This window comes from Melanotaenia boesemani, chromosome 21 (genome assembly GCF_017639745.1).
Source record: "Melanotaenia boesemani isolate fMelBoe1 chromosome 21, fMelBoe1.pri, whole genome shotgun sequence".
In the NCBI taxonomy this organism is placed as follows: Eukaryota; Metazoa; Chordata; class Actinopteri; order Atheriniformes; family Melanotaeniidae; genus Melanotaenia; species Melanotaenia boesemani.
The window spans coordinates 7,554,304-7,577,557 of record NC_055702.1 but is presented as its reverse complement, the minus strand read 5'-3'; the positions used below and the strand labels follow the sequence as shown (position 1 = coordinate 7,577,557).

The following is a 23,254-nucleotide window of genomic DNA, read 5'->3' as shown; positions in this document are numbered from 1 at the left end:
ACTAATAGCAGTTACACAAGTCCTTAACAACATCCATTTGAGGGGAAAGAAAAGAGGCTCTGTTGTTGTTTGGCGCAGCAGTTGTGGAGGCTTGTTTCTGTGGTCCTTTCTTGAAAGATGTGAGGAGTGAAACCAGAGGATTGGTCGCTTCTTTATGAGTCTTAAAAAAAAATAAACCACAAACACTTCTGAAAGGTAGGCAGCAAGTGGTTCCCAAGGTTTTGTGACAAGAACCCGACAAGGTTGGGTTACTGTTTGTACAATTTTGAATCCACACCACACTTGTTCCCCTTTACTCCATCTCGGTGAAGCACCATGTCAATGCCCTCTGCAGTGCAATCTCTGTCCACACATCCTCCTCACGTAAAATATACAACAACCCTCAATCTTATTAGTTTATATTATGATAAATGTTATACACATTAAAATTTTTTACAAACCAAATTGATTGTTAAACCACACAATATCATATGTACAAAAACAGAAAAAAATAAAATCACAAAACGAGACAAAATAAAAAGGAATTTTGTTTTTTTGGCAATTAGAAGCAACAGCTTGGTCTGCGACAAAATGACAAATAAAAAGGAGAAAATACTGAACTGTGATAATTAAAACGAAATTAGACATCTAGAGCACAACACAGTCTGTGTTTGTGATGATAAAATGTCTCCACATTCCCAAAAATGTTAACAGAAAAACACGGTTAAAAAAGAGGTGAAGTGGCAGGAACACAAGGCCTGAGGAGAAACGGAGTTGGTGACCAAGCTCGGAGATGGAGACGAGATACCCTGCAGTTCAATGCAAGAACATTAACACTTCTTTAGGTGAATGTTTATATGGGATGGAGAAAGGCTTTTATAAAGGTTCAGATTTCAGCTCCTCCACCCTGCACTCCAGGTCTGCCACCTACAAAAAACAAAAGCAAATTAAGATAAAGAAGAACCACTGTTATCTGGATCCTGTTGGGTTTTCTAACAACTTTCTAACAAAAGATAGCAAATTGTTGATATAATCACTTTCAAGCGTTTTTTAAACAGCTAAAAACATGATGAAAGGGAGATTAATGTTCTAAGATAAAATACACCAATGACAACGTCAGCACAGCATCTCTGAGAAATCTTATAATACAGCATAAAGAATTCTCTCTAATTTCAACATCTGATAAGTTGTTTATGTTGTATTGGGAATATTGGGAATAAAGTATAATTTTATGAGATTTGTAAATCATTGCATTCTGTTTTTATTAGCATTTTACATATTATCAAATATAATATCCAAACTTTTTTTGAACTGATGTTGAAAATTACTGTAATATTTGTGGTTTTTTTTATCTTCTATTCTACAGTCATTTAGCAGACGCTTTTCTCCAAAGCGACTTACATCTGAGAATAAGAACACCACAAGCAAGAATGGGCCATCATAATAAAGTGGTTTTAAAAAGTCAATTATTACTAAACTGACAAATATAACTTTATTTTATTAACTTTAGATAACAATGGTTTGCAGTGTTTTACAAATTTGACAAATTTGCAAATCAGTTTCTTTTCATTTTCAATTGTAGCTTGGATTGAGAGTCATAGTAACTTTTTTCTGCCTCTCTTTCATCTCATCTTTTCCATGTTTTTACTGAGACTGAAGTTTAGAACCTCAAGAAATTGATCTTTAAGAGAACCTGGTTTGAACAGAAGTGTTTTTAAAGGCCACATAATGAATCTGAGTATGCAAATGTAAAATTCAGCTCTGAATAAAAGGTAGGATGTACTTAAAGTAGCTTTTTACTGGCCTTTCAGTATTTTTTTTAATGCTAAACTTCTTGCTAAGTCTCAAAGCAGAAGGATATGAGCATATATACAATATCAAAGCATACAAAAGGCTTATAAATGTGGAGCTTGATAATATTTAATATAAAATACAACCCACCTATAAGCAAAATAGCCTTCATTACCCCTCCTACCTGTTCTTGAAGTTGTCCTGACTCTTCTTTCAGAAGAGAGGCTTCTGCTCCAACTTGTGCACAACGTTGAGTTTCCTTCTTCAAGTACTCGATCTCTCTGTTATATAAACCAAATTAATAGCATCAAACATAACGCGTCGCTTTAACTGCCAGCTTTTATATGTGTAGTTAAATTGTCTTACTTCTGCTGATACTCTTTGATCAGGCGCTTGGCTTTGCTGTATTTGCGCTCCAGAGCCTGATACTGGGCCTGCGTCTCCTTCAGGTGCTCATCCACAGCCTGGCACAGGCTTTGCGCCTCCATCCAGTAGCCTTCCAGCTTCTCCATTCGCTCCTTGTTCTCCTGCAAGGTCTGCTCCAGTTGGGCTTTATCCATACGCCAGCGCTGCTTCTCTTGCTCCGCATGGTGCAGCTATAGAGATGAATACATTTCAGTCATAAGATGAGCCTCATTTCTTAAATGATATAATTAAACATAATCTGGATTTAAAGCCTCGCCTTTCTTTTCAGCTGCTGGATCTCAGCCTGGGTCACAGCGTGTTTTATTTGGAGCTTTAAAAAGAAAAAAGGCACTTTTTAAATACCTTTCTCAATGTTAATTACATGAGCGGCAATAAACTGATCACAGATGAAACGTCCCTCTTCAAGAGATTATTGTCTCACCTCTTTGTATTTATGGGCCAGTTTTTCAGGGTCTGTCTCCAGAGGCGACATGTCCTCGTTCTCAGCCAAGTCAAACACCTCAATCGCGCTGGGATAGGGGGGACTGGCTTCTTCATCCTCATCCTCTTCCTCATCTGTACCATATTCACCACCCTGCAGGGATGAGGGACACATTCATAGACAAAACCTAATTAGAAAGTAAAAAGGTAAAAATGTAAAGAAGTGCAGTATTCTGTAAATGATCCTGATACTCAGCATAAAGTTGGGAGCATCAAGTGAGGAAATACACATTTGCTTTCCACCTTATTTAATGGTACAGTGTGTAGGAATTACTGATATCTAGTGGTAAAGATTGACATAAAAATTACTTCAAATGCCAATGGACGGTGGCCGTCAGTTGCCAAAATTCTTCCAGAATAACACAACAGTGACTGCACTACAGGTAACTACTTCAACAATATGTACATGTGTACTGTCTTCTTCTATGTGTATTTAGAACATTACTTTACCTCACAAACAGAGTTGTTTGTCCATTCAGAGACACTGTAGTAAAAAGGGTGGCACAAAGAAGTAAGCTACCATGTATGTAGACCCACAGTGAGTAGATATAAATAGCTTATTTTTAGAGAATAAAAACATAAGCTTCTTTTTTAGTAAGGTGATTAGTTAACAATAGAAAATCAGTTTTTAATTATATATTAATTTCTTCCATGACCTCTGATTTTGTTACACGCTGGATCTTAAAAGTGAACCAAGCCATGAGAGTCAAAATCAGGCAAACTGATGGCATTTACATGGAAAAGGTGAATTTAAATGTTCATGTAATCTCTGTGATTTAGTTTTAAACATGGGGCAATGGTTTCCAGAAAGTATGTCATTCCTAAGATATAAAGTTAACATTTCTTGTTGAGTATTTAAATAAAATCTAACAGAAAACAAGACTTCTTGCATTGACACCAAATGGCCACTAGATGTCGCAAAACTCTAATGAGCACACTGATGTTCCCATTATACAACTTACTGCTTCTAAAGAACCACCTTCACTCACTCTGTTCATGAATGGTGAAACTTTCTCTCCGTTATTACAAAAAAAAACAGAGTGTTTGAGCAAAAGGGTGGTATATCTTAAAAAAAAAAAAAGACAGAAACAAAACAAACATAAAATCTGATTAATAAAGAAAAAAGCTCATGGGGCACAAAAGCTAAATCATTCTGATTTGTCCCCACTGCTGAGCTGAGCTTACTGCCTGATCATACTGATAATACATGCTGGATGCATTTTTACTATTTATCATGCTTGAGGGATAAATTTCTTAATCTTTAGGAGAAACTAAGGACGTACAGGGCTAAATGAGCACCATAAAGATAAAGGCTGTGTCCGAATGTCCACCCTACTCCCTAACCCCTCATTCACTACATGGGCTGCACTACATAGCACACTACATGGTGCACTCATTCTCTTGGCAATTCGGACCGAAGCTGCCTATTTTTTTCTCGCCACAAACCACGTGACTACCGCCGTCACCACGGCAACCACAACCCGCGTCAAGATGTCATTCCAAATCCAATCCAAAGTTGTGTGTAAATATTTTTATGTTTATTGCTTATGTTGTATTTTATTCTTTGTTTGTTTGCTTATAGGTAATTTCGCACAGCTCAATTTTTTCGCCTCCTTGCACCATGTTGAGCTTCTGCCCGCAATGCATTGTGGTCTATATTGACCTGTCTAGTGACCATGGATGCTCTCTACTTTTCAAGATGCATTGTGGGTAATTTTGAGTACCTTTTTCTCTCTGGACATTCGGACACTCCGAAAAAATGGCGTGACCCCTATATAGGGCACTATGTAGGGAGCACATTCGGACACAGCGAAAGTCTTCTTTGTAAAAAAAATGATCACTTTGTTTCTTGACAGCTCTTGTGTAGGAATATGTTTCAGATGCAAAAATTCAATAATATCTGATTCAATATCATTTCTGAAAATCTGTAATTTAACTGCAGGACTCGAAACTGGGCTTGAAACTGGAGGGGAAGGGACTATGGAGGAGGCTGGATTATTGAGCATTGCAGCTTCTTTTCTTTACTCTTCAGATGGTGCACCATCACCAATTCCAACTCGGTCCTACACCAGCAGTCTCCAGGTGGGTTTTCAGACTAACCTCTTGTTCATCCATGTATTGGTTGTAGCGCTGCTCCATCATCTCCCTCTGCCAGCGCTCCTGCTCCAGCGTCTGCTGGATAAGCTGGGCCACTTCGCTCTGCTCGCCTGGCTTCTCCCGCCCGATCACAAACCTGTATTTAGACGTTAATCAGTTAAGACAGGCTGCTAAACCCACACTGTGTCCAAAGGGGCTGTCTGCACTGAAGTTACCCTTTATCTGACATAGTATGATACTGTATGTGTGTGCTAAATAATACATGTTGGCTTCCTTTTTTGTCCGCGGAGCATGAGCACTGCCTTCTGAGGAACCAAGTGTTGATCATGTATAATGAACAGCTTAGAGCCTTCCTGAGTTGATGTAGCTAATTGCATTAATGCAGCCTGATGATAGAAAATAGCCTCCAGTTAACAGCAAAATAAAGCTGGAGTTTCAGGAACTTTTCTCTTTTATTCTTCAAATCAGTCCCTCGACTCAGCCTTTCTTTGTACAGATCATTGAAGAGCCAATATGTCTCCTAACTGAGGTTCACAAATCTGTCAAATTAAAGCAGACAGTAAACAGGGAAAATTACACTGAGTCGTGACAAAGCAGCAGACGGTTATTAAGCCAGCTGCCTTTCAATTTCTGCAACGCTAACGGGTAATTAAATGTTCACAAATACACTTCCTGTCCTGGTCCATTTGTCTGCCTGACATTTTTCACGAATAGGTCTCAGCTCAGTTGCCCTCCACCATCACTGCAGCCAATCCATAATGAATGAGCCATCTATGAAGGTCTGTGATCTTCACAAGTCTCACAACACTAACAATTATCCCAATTTTGCTGACCGCTAAACCCTGAATTATGAATGAGCTTAGATTACAAAAAGGAGCTCATAGAAAAGCCAGTGCCACCTAAAACCCAAAGAGCAAGACTACAAATAGTGTTTTTTATAATACTTTTGCTACTTTTCAGCTGTATTTGGTACTGATAACTGTGTTTTCTAAAGTGAAGTCTTTGGACCTTATTCAGACTGTCTAAAAAGAGCCCTTAAATACAGAAAGGGTATAATCGTGACCCTGAGAGACTTGCGATATAAATCTCAAGTGAACTGAATGAGCAGGATGTGGTAAAAGGCAGTCCCATGTGTAAGACTGTCTGCGGGTATATATATATATATATATATATATATATATATATATATATATATATGTATATATAACAAAGGGAAACCATCTAATTAAGGAGGAATGCTGAATGTCATTTCAAGCAGTAAAAATAACTGCTAACAGTATTTGCTCTTTAAAAACCACAAAACAAGGAGCCCGTGATGACAATGCTCAACATATTAGTTTGACATGCTAAAATGATCATGTTGCTTTCTGCATGTAGCTACAGTATAAATTCAGTCAATTCTGACCTAGATTAAAACATCTTTACAAAATTTAATGGCCACTACAGTTGCTGAAAATATAACAGGTGGACAAACTAGCAAACTAATGTTTCTTTTCCTGGGTCACTTGCAAAAGTTGCTTTGAATGATTGAGTTTCTTAACTTAAAAATGAGTTCTGATCTTCAGACTCTTACTTGACAGTTCCTGAGGTGTTCCTGAGTACAGAGGCAGCAAAGCTTTGGGTGACTCCCACCAAACTGGTCCCATCCACCTCCACAATCAGATCGTTCACCTGGATCCTGCAAAAAGAGTTTTACAGAAACAGGCCAAACGGCATCTTTGTTCATCTTTTATACTCAAACCCACACAAACAAAAGTAGTATTATAGTATCTAAAGTTGCCAAGAAGCAAAATAGACATTCACCAGTGGAAAAAAAAAAAAAACTACAACTAATAGAAAACCTCAGGATATGAGTCACAAAGCAAAGTTCAGTTTAACAGACAGTAGACACAGATTGGTTCAGTAGTCTGTAACGGGTAAGAGATCACCCGGAAATATGAACTAACTCACCTGCCATCCCTGTGTGCCGCTCCTCCTTCTGTGACCGTTTTAACAAAGATGCCCAGTTTCTCCAAGCCCATGTCAGCTCCTGCACCCATCCCGATGATGCTGATGCCCAGACCATCACCATCTGAAAGAGAGCCGGAAGGAGCAGATCAACTATCACCAAATGGTCATCCATATTTAAAAGTTTAGATGGTTAAAAAATAATGTCATGGTGACTGAAAAGAGGCAACGTGTTTGCTTATACTAGTACAAGTATGGACTAATAAAACTGCTTCATGAACCTATTTACCACAGACTAAACCCGTTTATGACCATGCAGTCTAATAAACCAATTTCATTGCCGTATGATCTATTGTAAATACTGGATATAATTAACCTAACTGCAGATGAAAGCAGTTTGAATTCATTATAATTATTCAATATAAATAATGTATACAAGTCTTTCAGTTTTTTGTTTAATTTATTTATTTTTCTTTATTATTTTATGTATTATCCCTCCCAGAGTTTTACTGTGTTGTTTCTTTTTTCTACTGTTCTGCTTCTCTTTATATGTACCATTTTCTAAAGCTGTTGAAACAGTAAAGTAAATAAAGTCTTATCTTAAAAAACAATGAAATGGCAGATAATTTATAAGTAAAGAGCCAACCCGTGAAAATATTTCTTAATCAGCAGTGGGAGACTAAACAGAGGGAACATAAGGACTGAGAATCATGTGAACTTTTCCCCCTTGTAGATTTTAAACCTGACATCAGCATTGTGTGAAAGCTGTGATTAATATATGTAACTTCTTTGTGTCACGATCAAAAAAAAGACTCACTTGGTCTTGAAAGAATACACTATTTTAGTTAACGTTTATAAATGTGACTTGAAAGCTAGATCAGTATCAAAATAACCTGGATTTCCTGCCTGATATTATGAGTGATATTATGCTGAAGCAGCTGAAGTCATTTCATTGTGGTTTCCATCTGACTAAAGCACACAGCAGCCCATCATTGTCATGTATGTTATCTCATGTAACTTACAAAGCTAAATATAGTCTTCTATACATATATTAATGTCCCATAAGGTTGAAAAAATGTCGCCACATCACTGAGAGATAGAAGGAAAGACGTGCGCCATCGCACTTACACCACCTTGTGGAAAGCCGGATGGCTGGCAGAAGGCAGAAGGTGAGGACTCCAGGCCTTTTTACATAAGTAATAAGAAATAACCCTCCTCATGAATAGAACATTTGGATTCTGTTTCCCATGATAGTGCAAACCAGCAAACGGTGCCTCAAGCTGGTCAGAATACCATAAGTTTGTATGACCACAGCTCTCACAGGAAGACCTCAGAGATCAATTTTCAGACCTTTCTCCAGCTCCACAGGGAACAGGTCCAGCCTCTCCACCCTCTTCTCCAGCTCATATTCAGCTGATGCTGCCATGGGATCCACGTCTTCATTACGTCTGTCGTAGTCTTCATTTGGATATGTGGCAAACACCTAAAGGAGGAGAAGAGGACCGGACACGTATCATCCTGAATATGCTTAACCTATTATCACATTAGGCAACCTTTGCATGCATTTCAAGACACATAATAAAAATATGAATAAACATAATGGTAACGTGATCATTTAGTTGTGAAATAGCTCTTATTTAATGTGCTTTGCTTCTTCAGAGACAGAGGGAAAAAAGTGAAGAGTATAAGGTTTCCTTTAGCTTTTAATAATCGTCTTTAAAATGAAACCTGGGGTTGAAATTTAAAGACCAGATGAAGCCTCAACCTGCTGGAAAATGTGCTCCGTCATCCTAAAAAACTACCCAGGAATTTTTGAAGAACATAAAGACCCAAAGATGTACATCCAACTTCTCCAGATCCCAATCCAATCAAGCTGCTATAGAATGCATCCAAACAACCCCGGTCCATCAATGCCCCATGGTTTAACCCACATAACCTAAAGGTTCTCCTTCCAGAAAACACAGGCATACCCAGACATCCTGTTGTGCATGTTCAGAGGTTAAAGCTCTCTGTGATGCAATGGCTGGGATTATGCAATATTAGGCAGGTGGTTTTAATGTTATGGATGATCAATGTTTTCCACAAAAAATAGATATATAATCTTTTGCTTATAATATCATAGCCTAGCCTTTGCATATAAGAGGAGCAGTTTTCTTTCTTGAGGAGTGTCATGAGGTGACAGTTTCCACTTATGTTTTTTAAATATTTTAGGAGACAGTTATCTTGGCTCAATAAACAAGACTGGCATTAAGGAAGCTTCAGCAATATAAAAGATAAAAATACTCCTTCCAGTTCTTTGTTCAGCTGTATATTTGCAGGTGACTTTGCAGCCTTGGTAAGATATCATCTCTTTCTCATCTCTGTTCTCACATTTACTCTAAAAATAGCTGCTGATAAAAACTGATCCACTTCCTGTGCACTGGAGTGCTTCACTGTATTTCAGTACTTCACTAAATCACATCAGCTCATTATTAGTTAAAGAAATGTAATTTTATTTAAATATAAACTAAAGTCAGCAACAACAGCGGATAAGTTCTCATATGTCAAATTATTGATTGTACAGGAATTGCCATTATATTCGTTTAATGAAGAAAGATGAAATTCATCCTTTAGTCACAGAATGAAACAGAGGTTAAATACAAGAGGAAAAGTTGGTTCTACTACTTTAATCAGTACAAGAAAGTATTGATACAGTAAATCAAAGAATTAAGGTTTTGTGGGATACTGTAACCATCTGTTGGGATGGTTATAAAGATGTATGCAGCTGAGATACGTAACTAAATTTATGGTTTGATAATAGCTGACCACCGCCGTTAATACAGACATGATACAATTCAATTTTATTGACTGTTTGGGCAGAGAAAGCCGCAGGTTTTCTCAAGGCCTCCGAGCCATATCATTTTACAGTGGTCATCAAACACAGGAGGAAGATCAATCACAGCCAGTGGAGTTGCTCTCGTGGAGACAGAGGCTTCTGTTTTCAGGGCTCAACTTCCCACATTCACTCTGGTCTAACAGCATAACAGTTTACATAACCACGTCCAGCATGCTAATGGAGGCCCTCTGCAGCTGCTGTTCACGGACCCCGCACACACAGTAAGCTGAATCTTTAAAAGCCTCACTTTCAGTCTTCCAAGTTGATTATGTATGCAGCACCTTGCACACTTCACTAGCTGCACTAATTCAGTGCTTGGCCTTCTCTCTGACATTCTCCTTTTTGTTTGACTTAATTTTCCCAACTTTTCTCCCTACGAGCTCCATTACCCAAGATGCAACATTTTCACACTTTTTCTTTTAGCCTTTCTTTGCTTTTTTTTCCTCAATCATGTCAATAACTATAAGCGTGTTATAAATTACCAACACTGAGGTTCATTGACACTCTTCAGTCAAACAGTATGGGACCCCGTCTCCGTAGCAACCCTACAGTATAGAGCCAGTCAGCTTGACAGCTCCACTGAAATATAACCAGCACATAGTCGCACAAATTTATGACCCATTTTTTTATTTTCATGCATCATTAAACTTTGACAAGATTTTGCTTCTATTTTAAAGCCTTCCTAACTCATCAGAAAAGAGGTTAAGATGTTTTTTTATTTTTCTTTATTTTTTTTTTATTTTTTTTTTTAAACCAAATCTCCCTGTCTGTTCATGCATGCAATGAACAGTCAAAATTTATTACAGAAAAATTATAAAATGTTTGAGTTCTGCTAACATAATTATTCCATATGCCAACATAAACCATTTTGAAACATCCAGTGTCATCTCAGGCTATTGTAATTTTGTTTTTTATTTTTTATTTTTCTGAAACCAAGCTTAAGATCTGACTAACAAAACACCCCTAGCTACATTCATTACACTGAATCTAGAATATATAGTCTTTAATATACTCTAATGTCTGTATGCTGAATTATGTACCTTTCTTTAAATGTCATAAGTACACTACCGTTCAAAAGTTTGGGGTCACTTTGCCATTGGATTCAATAGGGAAGTGACCCCAAACTTTTGAACAATAGTGTAGCTCAGCAGATTAGCTAAACCAACCTGATGCCATGGCACAATAATAGTTATGTTGGCCCACAGCTCCCAAAGTTACAGCTTCACCATTAAGCATAAAAAAAATCACAACATTTTCACATTCATATTCAATTCCCCTTCATCTATATGGAGACACTGGATTCATCCAACATCCTCCCCACATTTTGATTCATAATTGTGTTTTACTGCAGCTCAATAACATTGGTCACCAGCAAGTTTTTGCTATATGGCAGCACACTGTTAATCTGCTACCTCATAAGCACGGGCGGAGTGTGGCATCTTAGGCTGAAAATATACTTGCCTTTAATTATGGGTTTGTGTGATTATCATGGTTGCTTTGCGTGTTAATGTGTATCTTCACAAAACAGAACTACACATTTGCAAGCTACAATGTGTGAGTAACCACTGGGAGTAGTATAAACCAATTAGATCAGATTACAGAAACTTAACCAAATGCTAACCTTCTCAATTGTTGCTATATTTATGCTTTTTGTTTAGACTCTACAAGTTCAGGAAACCCCTGTCTGAACTCTCCCATGCACCCCCTACTGGAATCCTCTGGTAATGAGTAGTATGTAAACAATCACACTCAGAGCTGGTTGCCTTTGCGAACGCAAGGTTTAAAAGCATGTATATTCTCAGTCCTACAAGGAGATGCCTCGTATACATCGATCTGGCACATTTTAAAAATCCTTTCATTTTACAAGTTAACTTGCTATTATTTACTTTTTTACTTAAATCGAAATCCCAAATACTATTAGAAAATGCATGCATAGTGCTACTACAGCTCCTTCTACAGATAAGTCAGGCGAATGCTCCCCTGCACAAGACAGCTGAAATGTGCATCGGCATCTCACAATTTTCAAAACCGAATTGTCAAACTCCTATAATCTGGACATCTGGACAAAATTTTCGTTATGAGACTGAGCTCAAAATATAAACTGGAAACAGGAAGAAGCTAGCTATGTCAAAATTCACTTGTAAAAACATCTTAAGCTCATTAATAAACCCCCAAAAAATCATCAAAAATGGATTATTTCTTTGAAAGACAAGAACTTTCTGGAGTCTTGCCATCTCCAAGGAGTTAGCCCAGCTTTCCATTTTCCACTGTTTCCAGTGCTTTCGCTAAGTTAAGCTAAGCTAATCATCTCTTGGCTACAGCCCAATATTTACTTTGCAAGCTTGGGAGTGATGTCAATCTTCTCTGCTAGTTCTCAGCAAGAGTCTAAATGAGTATACGTGCTACATTTATGACCTCTTCTTCCACTAAAGAAATGTTATTTATCAATGGTTAAAATGCACTTACTGGTTTCTGTTTCAGAAATATTATGAACTGAAGTAAAAAATTGGGTTGGTTGGATAAAATAAAAATGAAGCATCAGAAATTTTAGATATTTCACCATAAATTGAACTTAGTTTAATGTTTCAAGTTTACATTAAAATGAGCTTTCTGTACATGACCACATGGGAGTAGCACAGAAATCTAATGGCTTTTTGATTTAGGTTACCTTTGTATTTAGATGGATTAACAGAATATGGATTAAAACATACAAAACACAGAATTTCCATCACAATTAGCAGAGCATAAAACAACAAAAGTGAGCTCCAAGCCTGCAAGCTCTCTGTTACACTCACATGGCACAGCTTCGCTCTTTGACTTTAAAGATCAACAGGCCACAGCTGGTGGCTGATGGTGCCCTCATTTTACACCCACAATGCTGCAGAAGACCAAACAACAAGGAGACTCTGCAGCATTTAACGTGGGACTGGAAGTAAACAGCCCTGATGATATGTGAGTTGTGACTTAAGGCCATGGGAAAGTTTGGGACAGGCGCCATGGTGCGAGCCAGAGAAGAGCCAGGCCTTCACTGACAGATTAATAACTTTCACTTCCAGCAGGAGGATTTTCTTTCTTCTTACAGACAATGATTCCACGTGGTAGCAGACGGCCTAACTGAGACCCTACATGATGTAACCTCTGACCCTGCATGCTTAACTTAAGCAGTTGTAGATGAAGCCCTCCAACAGTGAGGTGGATGCCTTTGGAAGACAAACATTGGGATTAAATGCAATGCGGCAGGGTGGGTTGGGCTGGGGACTGGAGGAGGACGCTGTTCCAGTTGTGGCAGATAGTAGGTCAGGGGAGCTAACAGATGGCCAGGAAACTCCCTTCCTCCCTCCCTTTGCTACCAGCAGTCTGGGATGTCCTACAAAAGCTCAGTGGGCAGCTAGCTGGAGTCACTTACCAACAGATTGTGTTTGTGACTATAAAGAGCACACACTTGGAGCTGTAAAGAGCATTAAAAGCAGGCAGTAAGTAACAACTACCATTTTACAAAGCAGTTGTCGTGTGAGGGAGATGGATAAATGATAGAGCTGCTCTTGAAGTCTCTGTTCCAGTGATGTTCTATCGTGATGGCCCCCTAGTTGTGACTGGATAGCAGGCTGGTGTTAACTAACAAGGCTGCAAACCCACCCCCATCCCCCACTGCCCACAGCTGCATGTCAACTGCTGTGTCGACTCCAAAACAATCTAATTTTGGATTTATTCAATAGGATGTGTGGAGGTGATGCAGTTTTACAAGCGGTATAGCCCTCTATGCACCCTGCAGCAACCAACTTTCTATTGTTTACGTTAGTGGTTCTACTATTTCTTTCCAGGGTTTTTTTTTTTTGTTTTTTTTTTGCAAGTAACATTCACTGTTACACTTCAACCTTAAATGCAAAACTTCACTAAAGTGGACAATAATCATGCAACATGTGAGATATGTCGCTGAAATACTTTGCATGCCTCACATTTCTCCGTCTATATGATGTGACTAGTCCACATTATTGCAGCTGAATGCACATGTGAAGCTGTCAAAGTTAAATGCACGTGACATTTCGGCCCTTAACAGTTTAATAGCACCACCATCGATTGGTTTACCAACCACCACAGGTTAAACGATTGGCAGGTAATTGCTTTTAAATCCTCCTAAAACTGGTAGGCTAATCCAGATTCCAGATGTGCAACACACACACACAAAAAAAAAAAAAAAAAAAAAAAAAAGAAGAAGTGGGCCCAGCTGCCATCATGCCAATAAAATGGATATAGTGGGTTTGTCATAATGTTTGCATGTCACCAAAGCCTGTGTATTTTGGCAAGGCAGCCTTTGGTCAGCAGTCAGATTCTAGCTTAGCGCTGACCCTGGGCAGAGTAAATCAGCATGGAAATAAGGTCAGCCACAGAACAATGAACGTCACTACAGCGTAAAGACATGTACACACCTATAGAGTTTATTATTTCGCACATCACTCCATAGATATAACTGCTCTTTGGTTACATTTGTACCCTCTTTCTGTTGCCGTACGTTTGTGGTTTAATAGAAACATATCTGCCAAAAAGTAACACAACACAGAAATAACACAATAAAGATGATTTTCACTGAAATTTTCTTTTTTGTTTCCGAAGGTAATATTGTGAAATCTATCACATTACAAATTCTAATAAAAATTTACATAAAAACAGCAAAACAAAACATTAATAGCTGCACTTTTGTATCTGTTTTGTGATTTTTAGGAGTATAAAGTAGTAGGAAAAGCCAGGTCCGAAGGTGAAGACGGTGAATAAACTAACGTGATGTAAAGCAACAGAGGGGACAGTAAACAATGTAAATTTACAACTAACATTCAAACTAAAATGTCTGTCTGCATCGCTCTCTGACCCACAGAGAGTGAAGCACACTGGACATTCAGACAGACAAACTTGTGTGCAGCCCTCAGAGATGTAACATGTAGGTCAAATGGTGATTGAAGGTTAGTTGGAGCTAAGAGGAAGCAACTTTCATCACAAAAAGAAAGAAAAAGTTAAATGACTGAGGTTAAATTCACATAATAGCCACACTGAACTAAATTCATTATTTGACACTTTAGTGTTTTTTTTCCACCAAAAACAGCATCATAACAGGGTGTTTGTTCAAACTTGGTTACACCCACTAAAGAATAAAAACAGACACTAAAGCACTGAGGGCTACAAGCTACCAGCCAAGTATACTTCTACTTCCAAGGGAACAGCTATGTGACTACCACAAGATGAAGGAATGGCTTTACGCTCCGTCCTACATGGTTTCTGATAATCACGAGTGTGACATAATCAGGCAAGGTCATCACTTTTGACTGGACAGCAGATCATCGCTGCTAGTTTCAGAGCCTCCGTAGGGGGATCTTTATAGATGGTTTCAACCATCATTTCCAGGATTTTTTTTTTTTTTTTTTTTTTTTTATTACCCCAAATTTATTTACCAGAGCAGAGAATTCCTGGTAGGATTTCGATGTGGTTTTCATTTCCACCACACCACTGAGTTCTGGAAAATGCCTGGCTGTTGGTACGGTGGTCTGACCCACTTTGGCTGTGGTGCCCCTTCGGCTTTATATCATCTTACTTTCCTCCCAACTTTTTCCAAATTTGTTTCTGCGTGTGCGCCCTACTTTCAGCTCTGCAAACTTGTCGGCTACGCTTCCATTTCCCGTTTTGAGTTGCCGACTCGAAGTCGAGCTAAATGTCGTGTTCCTCAAATACACTCAGAAGAGCCTGGACATCGTCATGCGTCTGTTTCTCAAAGCTCCTTTTTTCTAACCTTCAAAATGAACAGTTAACTTTGTAAAGGTAAAATAAACACGTTTGCAGGCACACACCAGCTTAAACATACGGCGAACAGAGGACCAGGAAATGATGGTGCAAATGCACCAAGGCGTTTAAAAATCCCAGTGAAATAAAATAAAGTTCCTGCGGTGGAAAAGGAGCTCCTGTGAAACGTCATGGTTAGTAGAACTCTCATCCAAAAATAAATAAAAAAAATTAGCTGCATGAACTGCAACATGTTTAAAAAAAATCCTGGTCCTTATATTAAGTAAGTTGTGCTCCTACTGAAGTGGAGCCGATTGCAGAATTATTTGGCGCCAAAATGAAAGAAGATAAAAACTTTACATTGGAATCAGAGCAATGTGACAGTAACAGCTACAGATAGCAGATGTTAGCCGTTTTTTTTTTTGTTTGTTTGTTTTTTTAAATAAGCCTGAAAAGCTGTTTACCTTCACTTCAACACAAAGCTAATCTGTTCCCTTTGACTTCAGCTTTTTTTTTTTTTGCTGTATCAGAGCAAAGCTAAAGGCGCAACAAAAGCATCAGCACAACCAAAACCAGCCCAAAGTTCAGATTGTTCCTAATATTAGAAGTGTTTACCTTTTATAGAAAATCTTCTACCGCTCTAAAGCTTAAAAACCTTTTTTTTTTTAGGTTTTGTGCTTTCACCGAGCAATTTTCATGTGCAAATTTAAAGTATGCTAAAGCAAACAGCTTAAAGGAAACACAACTCATGTCTTTTCTTTCCCTTTTTCTTAAGTAGAAGTAATTTCAAAGATTTCTCTTCCATGGGAAAATTTGATCTGCTAAGCCTTACATAATTTATTCATGTGTTCGATATACCTGTGTTGCTGTGTAGCTTTAAAATCACATGAATTACAGGTAATCTTTGACTTAATTGCCCATCTTTATTGTCATGACTTTGGGTATTGTAGTCTGCTTTCATGGCTAAATATTTACTCATTTCCAAGTGAAAATATTCCCCAAGAAATGTACAGATAATTCAAATTTAAAACTGCAAACTGCAGATATTTTCTGTTATAAAAATTTATGTTTCCTGTATAAATCAGGGCTGGGACGGACTGCCTAAAATTTCTTTTAAGGAAAGTAATAAAAGGAAAACTTGTTCTTATCTTTAAGACAATATTAATGCTCAACTTGACTGCAGAGCCATTAACACGTATAGAAGGTGAACATGAATCTTCGGCTCCATACAGTGCAGGGGTGCCAGGTGGTTACCAGCATCTGCACTTTCTCTGACAAGATGATGACAGCTTGGACAACACAGAGAAGCACTCAGGCATCAAGAGTGAGACATTGCATAACGTGGCTTGTTGCAGTAGTCTAAGCGAGTGGGTGAACCACATAAATGTTTGCAACCTACTGCTGAAGGGACTGGGGAAGTGGGACAGCATGACCTTGCTGATAATCTGTCTAGTCTCCCACCCCTTTCAGGCTGTGAGCAATGCTGTGCATGAGATGCTGCAGGCCCGCTGAGTCTAAAGTAATGGACAGTTTGAGGATAAGGTGACATATGGTGATATATCTGCCTTCCCTGGGCAATCCTTCACCGGCTGACCTGTGTCATGAACACAAACCACTACATGCTGCATTTAGGGTTTTCTGTATTTTATAGTTTGCAATGCCATATTTGAAACTGCAATTTGTCCTAAAATATTTGACAAAACTCAACACTGTCAGTTCATAAGGAGTAATTTTTCTATTATTATTACAATGTTAAATACAAATCATGGGTATCCTTTGAGGAGGCTGGCAGGACTGCTAAGCAGAGTTGTGTAGGCAGCAGAAACATAGAAGAAAGAGAACGTTTGTGTGTATGAGTGTGTTTGATGCTGGCGACAGAGGCTGTGAAAAGTGTAGAACCCAGCTAGGTGATGAGTGAGTAAGGTGATTCTAGTGTATGAAAAATAAATCTGATTATTTCTGGTTTGGAGGGCGTGGAGCACAAATCCAGAGGAGATTATCTTCTTTTTTAAACAAAAAGCTCTCCCCACACAATGGCATAAATAATTAAAAAATCAAAACTTACCAGGAGGCTCCATCCACAACTAGCATATTCTGATATTGAGTTATACAAAATGAACTGAAAACAAACAAGCTCGGCAAATAAATAAGACATGAGAGGCAGCTTCTTGTGTTCGCCTCAAAAGCGAGGCGAGCCTCTGACGATAACAATGCTGCTATTTTTACTAACAGTAAGCAGCCTGGTGACAAAGAGCGAAAGGGGAGGAAAGGAGCAAAAGATTGTCAGGAGGAGCAAACACAGAGTCTAGTGTGAACTCTACCCGAAGCAGAAGCGCTATTTTTGCCAGTTTGAGAAGACAGAGACAGACAGAGAAGAGTGTTGAGTGTAGAGCGGGGACAAAGAAAGGCTTGAACCCGTTCAACCGCCATCACCACAAGACCTCACTGTGGCTAGAAGCTGAATTGTTGCACAGAAGGGAAACATGCACTAAAAATGGGCACTTCCTGTTTAGAGGAGAAACCAAGTGACAGTGAGACTTAAGAGTTGGCTGTTATACAGTGGCATGACATTTGAGCTGCATATTAACACCCCTCCCATTTGACCTCACACCCCCCCTCTTTTACTCTCATCCGCCCTTGCATCAATCTCCATAACAAAGGCCACACTGATACAGTATGAAAGGACTCAATAGGAGGTTATTCTCCAGTGGCGACTCCAGTCAGAATAAAATTCAGCTTTTTTTATCAAAGCTGATAAGTCAGGGCTTTTTATCACAACACTTTTATCTCATTAGGACAAAATAACGTGTTAGAAGTCCATTTTTGTCTTTTCTTGTGCATTAGTCATGTGATAGACTTGCATAGCTCAGGAGATTTTAGTTTTGATGTTTATAGATAAAGATAGTTTGCACATAGAAACTCTTTTTAGAAATAGTAGCTGTTGAGTCCATAATTCTGGCATGGTGCTTAAATGCACAAACTGGGATCAAGCAAAAGCAAGAAAATGCACTAATGGTGGTGTTTTATGGGGGTGTTCTTTTATTAGTATTATATCTGGCACAGTGAATGCTTAAAATGTGCATATTTAGAATAATGCTCTCTAAAGTTTCTGATCTACTTTCCAAACTGCAAAGCAGCTTTTTAAATATTTTATCTATATTTACATTCCTGTTTACAGCTTATATTGTTATTTCCCTTTATGTGGTGTAATGCTGCATCACTTCATACATTACAGCATTTTTTGTTTTAAACTACGGATATATGTTTAGTTTTTATAAAAGTGTTCTGATGCTACAAAACCTGATACCAAGGTGAAAAAACTAGGACTGTCAAATTAAACACGTTAATGCAAAGGGACTATTTTTATTCTCATTTTTATCATCGGGGATCCAGAAACAAAGATACTACAAGTGCTATTTTAAAAATCCAAATTTGGCATTTAGGTTTGTAAGTGTCTAATAAAAGCAGTGAACACAATCCAACAAAAAAAAACTTTATCCTCCTTGTTTATGAAGATTCTGACAGATTTCAAGCCTTTCATTTAAAAGATGGCCACAGGATGACCCGTTTGATATATCACACAATTAACCAGTCGTCACATTCTGGCCCACACTCCTTACCAGTGAACTGTAATGGGATTTATTAGTACTCAGTATTGGCAAGTACTCAAATGTAAGTACTTGTACTCAGTTTTAAAAAATGTGGCATCAGTGCATCCCTACTTTAAACTATGGAAAAAAAACTAAAATTGTGATTGAAAAAAAAGGCTCCTGCAAACAAACTGCTCCACAGCACCTCTTGTGGTCAGTTACTTCCAAGGATGGATTTAATTTCTATCAATTTTAAGTGACGGAAATTTTGATGTTACATTTGTTGTTTAAACACACATATTGCGAGTAACAAGAAAGCACATAAACACACCTTAATGTGTCAAAGCTCTTGTATGGTGCTTAATGACCATGCTATGTTTTCATATTTAGTAAGCAATCTCAACCAAAAGCTGAAAGATTTGTTAAAGGAGTAGAAATGTATTAAAGCTGCTTATTCACAGATTTTATGAAGGTGCTTTTAACATTTAAATTTTACCACTAACATCATGTGTTAATGCAATATTAGGTTTTGTTATTTGTTGTTTCTATAATTAAAATATGGAGTCTACTGGACAATGTGCAGCCATGAGAATAAAAACAATACTCAACTCTTGACTAGAGTAGTCACGATAAGGGACAGGAGTGCTTAGTCACTGAAATAAAATGGCTTTCTCCAAGAGGGGATGCGTGTAATGTACAGTGTCAGGGCCCACTCTGGCTGGCACAGTCTCTGCATGGCTCAGAGCTGGAGGCAGAGCAGAGCAGCAAGACGGAGCTGGAGAAAATCTGATGCTCCTCTCTGGATCATTACACCACCGCCAAACACAGAGACGCTTTGAATCAACTCTCCCTCCTCCTCTTCTGTCCTATTCTCTCATATCTTGTCCAAAAGGAGATCACAGTCCTTTTTTTTTTTCCCCTCACTTCCTGAATCTTTTACACAGACCCAAAAGCACTCCATTCCCCACCAGCTCCCCATAAACCGACCTTTCATCTTTCTCTGCAGTGTGTCCACTTCTCTAAATACATCCTTTTTTGCTACTCCTCCCCCAGCAATTATATACTAAAGCATAGCCCACTGCATTTAAGATAAGGATCTACATCGTGGCTCTTTTGGGACTTGTCAGCTGCACTGTAGGAATGCAGCACAGTCCATTAGCAGCAGGCTGCTGTACAGGGAGGGTGTTAGTTGTGTGGAAAGCTGTGCATTGAAACAGGGTAAAATCAAAATGTCAGCATCTGTCTGACAGTAGAGGAAGCTGAGTGAGTTCATTAAAAAAGCTGACAAAGGCGCTAGCTATGACTGCAGCACAGCAGATAAGCTTTAAGGTCAAGTTCAACAATCCTCTAAACAAACAAATCCCACACCAGAGTATACTGTAGACATAATTACACTTCTGAAACCAGCATACAAGCCTAATTAAATAGGCCTCAGGGGGTATAATCTGAAAGGCAACATCTTCTATGTGCAATTATTTCTACCAATCTGCCGTGTTTTACTGCTGCACATCCTCTCACCTTGATAGGCTCCGTGCTGAAGCGAATCTTCCTCGAAGGAGGCGGATCCTCTTCCGTAGGTAGCCCAGAAATCTCCACACAGCTGGACTCAGGCTCGTAATGGTCATCGTCCTCTTCTTCCTCCTCATCCTTCTGGCTTCCTTCAAAGTCCTCCCCCACCGCACTGTAAGTACTGATATCCACAGAGTCACGGCCTGACTGGTTGTCTTTGAGAGTTCTGTCTTCCTCCTCCTCAGCATCTTTACCCCCCTCCTGCCTGTGGATGTCACCACTCTTAGGGGAGCTCTGCTTCTCAGTGGAAGTTTCTCCATTCTCCACAGACATGTGAATGTCACCTTGAAGTGTTGTGCTGCCAGGTTCCTTGGTCCCAGAATGCTCCTCAGGTCTGATCTCAGCTTTGGCCTCAACACCAGCATTTGAAACAGTCTTTTCTTTCTGATAATTCAGCTCTCCTGCATTACCTGAAAGTTCAGAAGTTGGGGCACACTGGCTAACAATCTGACCCCTATTAATGCTTTCAGATGCAAGGGTTGTCCTTCCTCTGGGGCCCTTTGGAGGTGTCTCTTGACCCTTCTGATTGTTTATCTCTTCCTCTTGGTTGCCTGATGCAAAGGCACTAACCCTCTTAGTGATTATCTTTGAGTTCAACACTCCCACCTTGGTGCTGACCCCCCGAGAAGATGGGAGTGGTGGTGTAGAGGAGAGGCGGTGGAGATTGTTCCGGAGCTCGGCTGCCCTTTCAAACACAGCACTGAGCTGGCTGACTGTAGGAGAAACAGCTTCACTGGTGTCCAGGCTGTCTAGGGACTCTGTGCTGCCATTAAAGCGGGCCACCACATCCAGCCTGCCATCCTGGAAGCTTGATGTCTTGTCTGTCTTCAGCAGGACCCTGGTGGTGGCCAGCTTCTCCTGCTGCTGCCTTTCCTGCTGCTGTTCGAAGATACGGCGGGTCTCCTGCAGTTTGGAATAGCTGGGTGATGAGGCCCGCTGGTGCCCATTCTCCGGTTTGGTGTCGAACTTGCTGACGCGCTCGGACACAGTGGATCCGAGCTTCAGCAGCGCGCTGTGGTCCACGTTTTCGTTCAGGCTTCCTGCTCTGGGGAGGGAAAGGCGCACGGACTTGTCCAAGTTCCTGTCGCCGTCTTCTCCCTCTGCATCGGCTGGGGATGTAGTCTGCATCTGCTGGAACATGTTTTTAATACGGTGCACGTTGGAGCCGTACCTGCGCCCTCTGGGACCCTCCTGCATGTCTCCGTTCGCAGCATTGTCTTTGACTGGCTTCAGGGCCTGCATCCCCGCCTCGTAAGCATTTCTGTGCGGAGATGGGCTCCTGAGCGTGGAGCCAGAGCCGGTGCTCTTGGATGTAGATTCGGTCTTCATCATGGTCAGTCAAGCGTCGCAACGGATGCTCAGCGACGGCATGTCTCCCTTTCCCAACTCCCACTGGCGAATCTGTAATATCTACCGGCAGTCAATCCCAGTGAGGTGGCGCCCAGACTAGACCGGCAGAGGGTGAGAAACAAAAACAACAGATCGAATTAAAGGCCTGCTTGCATCCGCTGCAATTCTCGTCTAGTGCAACAGAGAAAGTGAGCACGATGCATCTGTCATTAGCTCGTCTGCAGCCACACCAATGCAAACCTAACCTTCACGGATACTTGCATTAGTCATAGAAAATATTTGCACAGAAAAACAGAACAGTGATGAGCGACGGATTTACCACAACTGACGACAGATTGCTTACGTTTAATCTCTTTTTACAGCCAGCATAATTTTGATCTCTTCATTCTGTGAGCCGCAGATTTCTGGTCCTCTCGTAGCGGCAGACTGCTGCTGCATGGAGCATGAAGCACCCGGGTCCTAGTGTCCGTCCCTGAAATCCGCTGGCAATCAGGACATCTGATGACAGCTGCCAAAGATTCAGAAAAAAAAAAAAAAAAAAGATTAGAAACCATGGCTGTGGGAGTCATATGTTACAGAAATGTAAAAAAAAAAAAAAAAAAAAAAATAAAAAAAAGGGATTTCTATATGATTCTAAAGCTGGGCTGCCAGATTCTGCTTTCACTCCTTACACAAGAATTAGAGCTCTATCACAAAAGATCAAAATAAATTTGTTAAGGAAAAAAAAAATCTAAATAATAATGATTGTTTTTTACTTTGTTATTCAGCATTTAAACAAACAGAACACTCTTTATATCTTAAAACCTTAACTCATCTGAAAAACTCAAACAAAAATTGACAAAGACTTTTGATTTCTGCAAAAAGTTCAAGCTTGTAACCCAATACGGGGTGCTCAAAGTCAGTCCTCCAGGGCCGCTGTCCTGCTGATTTGTATGTATCCTGCTTCAACACACCTAACTCAAATGAAATAGATCCAACACCCTATCAAGTTTTGCACAATGAGTCATCAATTTGAGTCAGGTGGTTTTGGAGCAGGGACACATCAAAAACCTGCAGGATTGTGGCCCTTGAGGACCGGAGCTTGGAGATCTTCTTTGTAATTTTTATATTAATTGTTATTTTTTATATCAGGCAATTATATTAAATGTCACATACCAATGTATTTGTTGTATCTGACACGTATTAAATGCCAACTGTCTTTCTAAATAAAGTTTCATTTAAAAAAAGGGGGGGGGATTGCTTTTAATTAACAGTGTTCATTTAAAGCCTGACATCCCAAGATTAGGGCTGTCAAACATATGGCGCAGGGACCAAAACCAGTCGGTCAGAGGGTCCACTTTGGCCCACAGGATGAATTAGGTAAATGTGAAAATGACATACAATG

At 39.5% G+C, this 23,254-nt stretch overlaps 1 protein-coding gene across 1 annotated transcript; it reads right to left on the bottom strand.

Annotated features, from left to right (window-relative positions):
* Window positions 1–155: 155 nt before the first annotated feature.
* On the bottom strand, window positions 156–22,834 carry LOC121632529 (neurabin-2-like). Its single transcript, XM_041974113.1, has 12 exons — window positions 22,626–22,834; window positions 22,214–22,378; window positions 20,470–21,966; window positions 8,071–8,203; window positions 6,724–6,844; window positions 6,347–6,451; window positions 4,777–4,909; window positions 2,618–2,770; window positions 2,453–2,506; window positions 2,137–2,366; window positions 1,955–2,051; window positions 156–906 (listed from the first exon to the last, which is right to left on the bottom strand). Exons 3-12 carry the CDS (start codon window positions 21,850–21,852, stop codon window positions 856–858), a joined length of 2,460 nt encoding a protein of 819 aa, XP_041830047.1. The 5' UTR covers window positions 21,853–21,966; window positions 22,214–22,378; window positions 22,626–22,834; the 3' UTR covers window positions 156–855.
* Window positions 22,835–23,254: the final 420 nt, after the last annotated feature.

Coding starts and splice junctions, on each gene's coding strand:
- LOC121632529 (XM_041974113.1), bottom strand. CDS start 21,852: ATGATGAAGACCGAATCTACATCCAAGAGCACCGGCTCTGGCTCCACG. Junction 6,452..6,723: donor GCGGCACACAGGGATGGCAG/GTGAGTTAGTTC, acceptor CTCTTTTTGCAG/GATCCAGGTGAACGATCTGA. Junction 2,771..4,776: donor AATACATGGATGAACAAGAG/GTTAGTCTGAAA, acceptor TCATCCCTGCAG/GGTGGTGAATATGGTACAGA.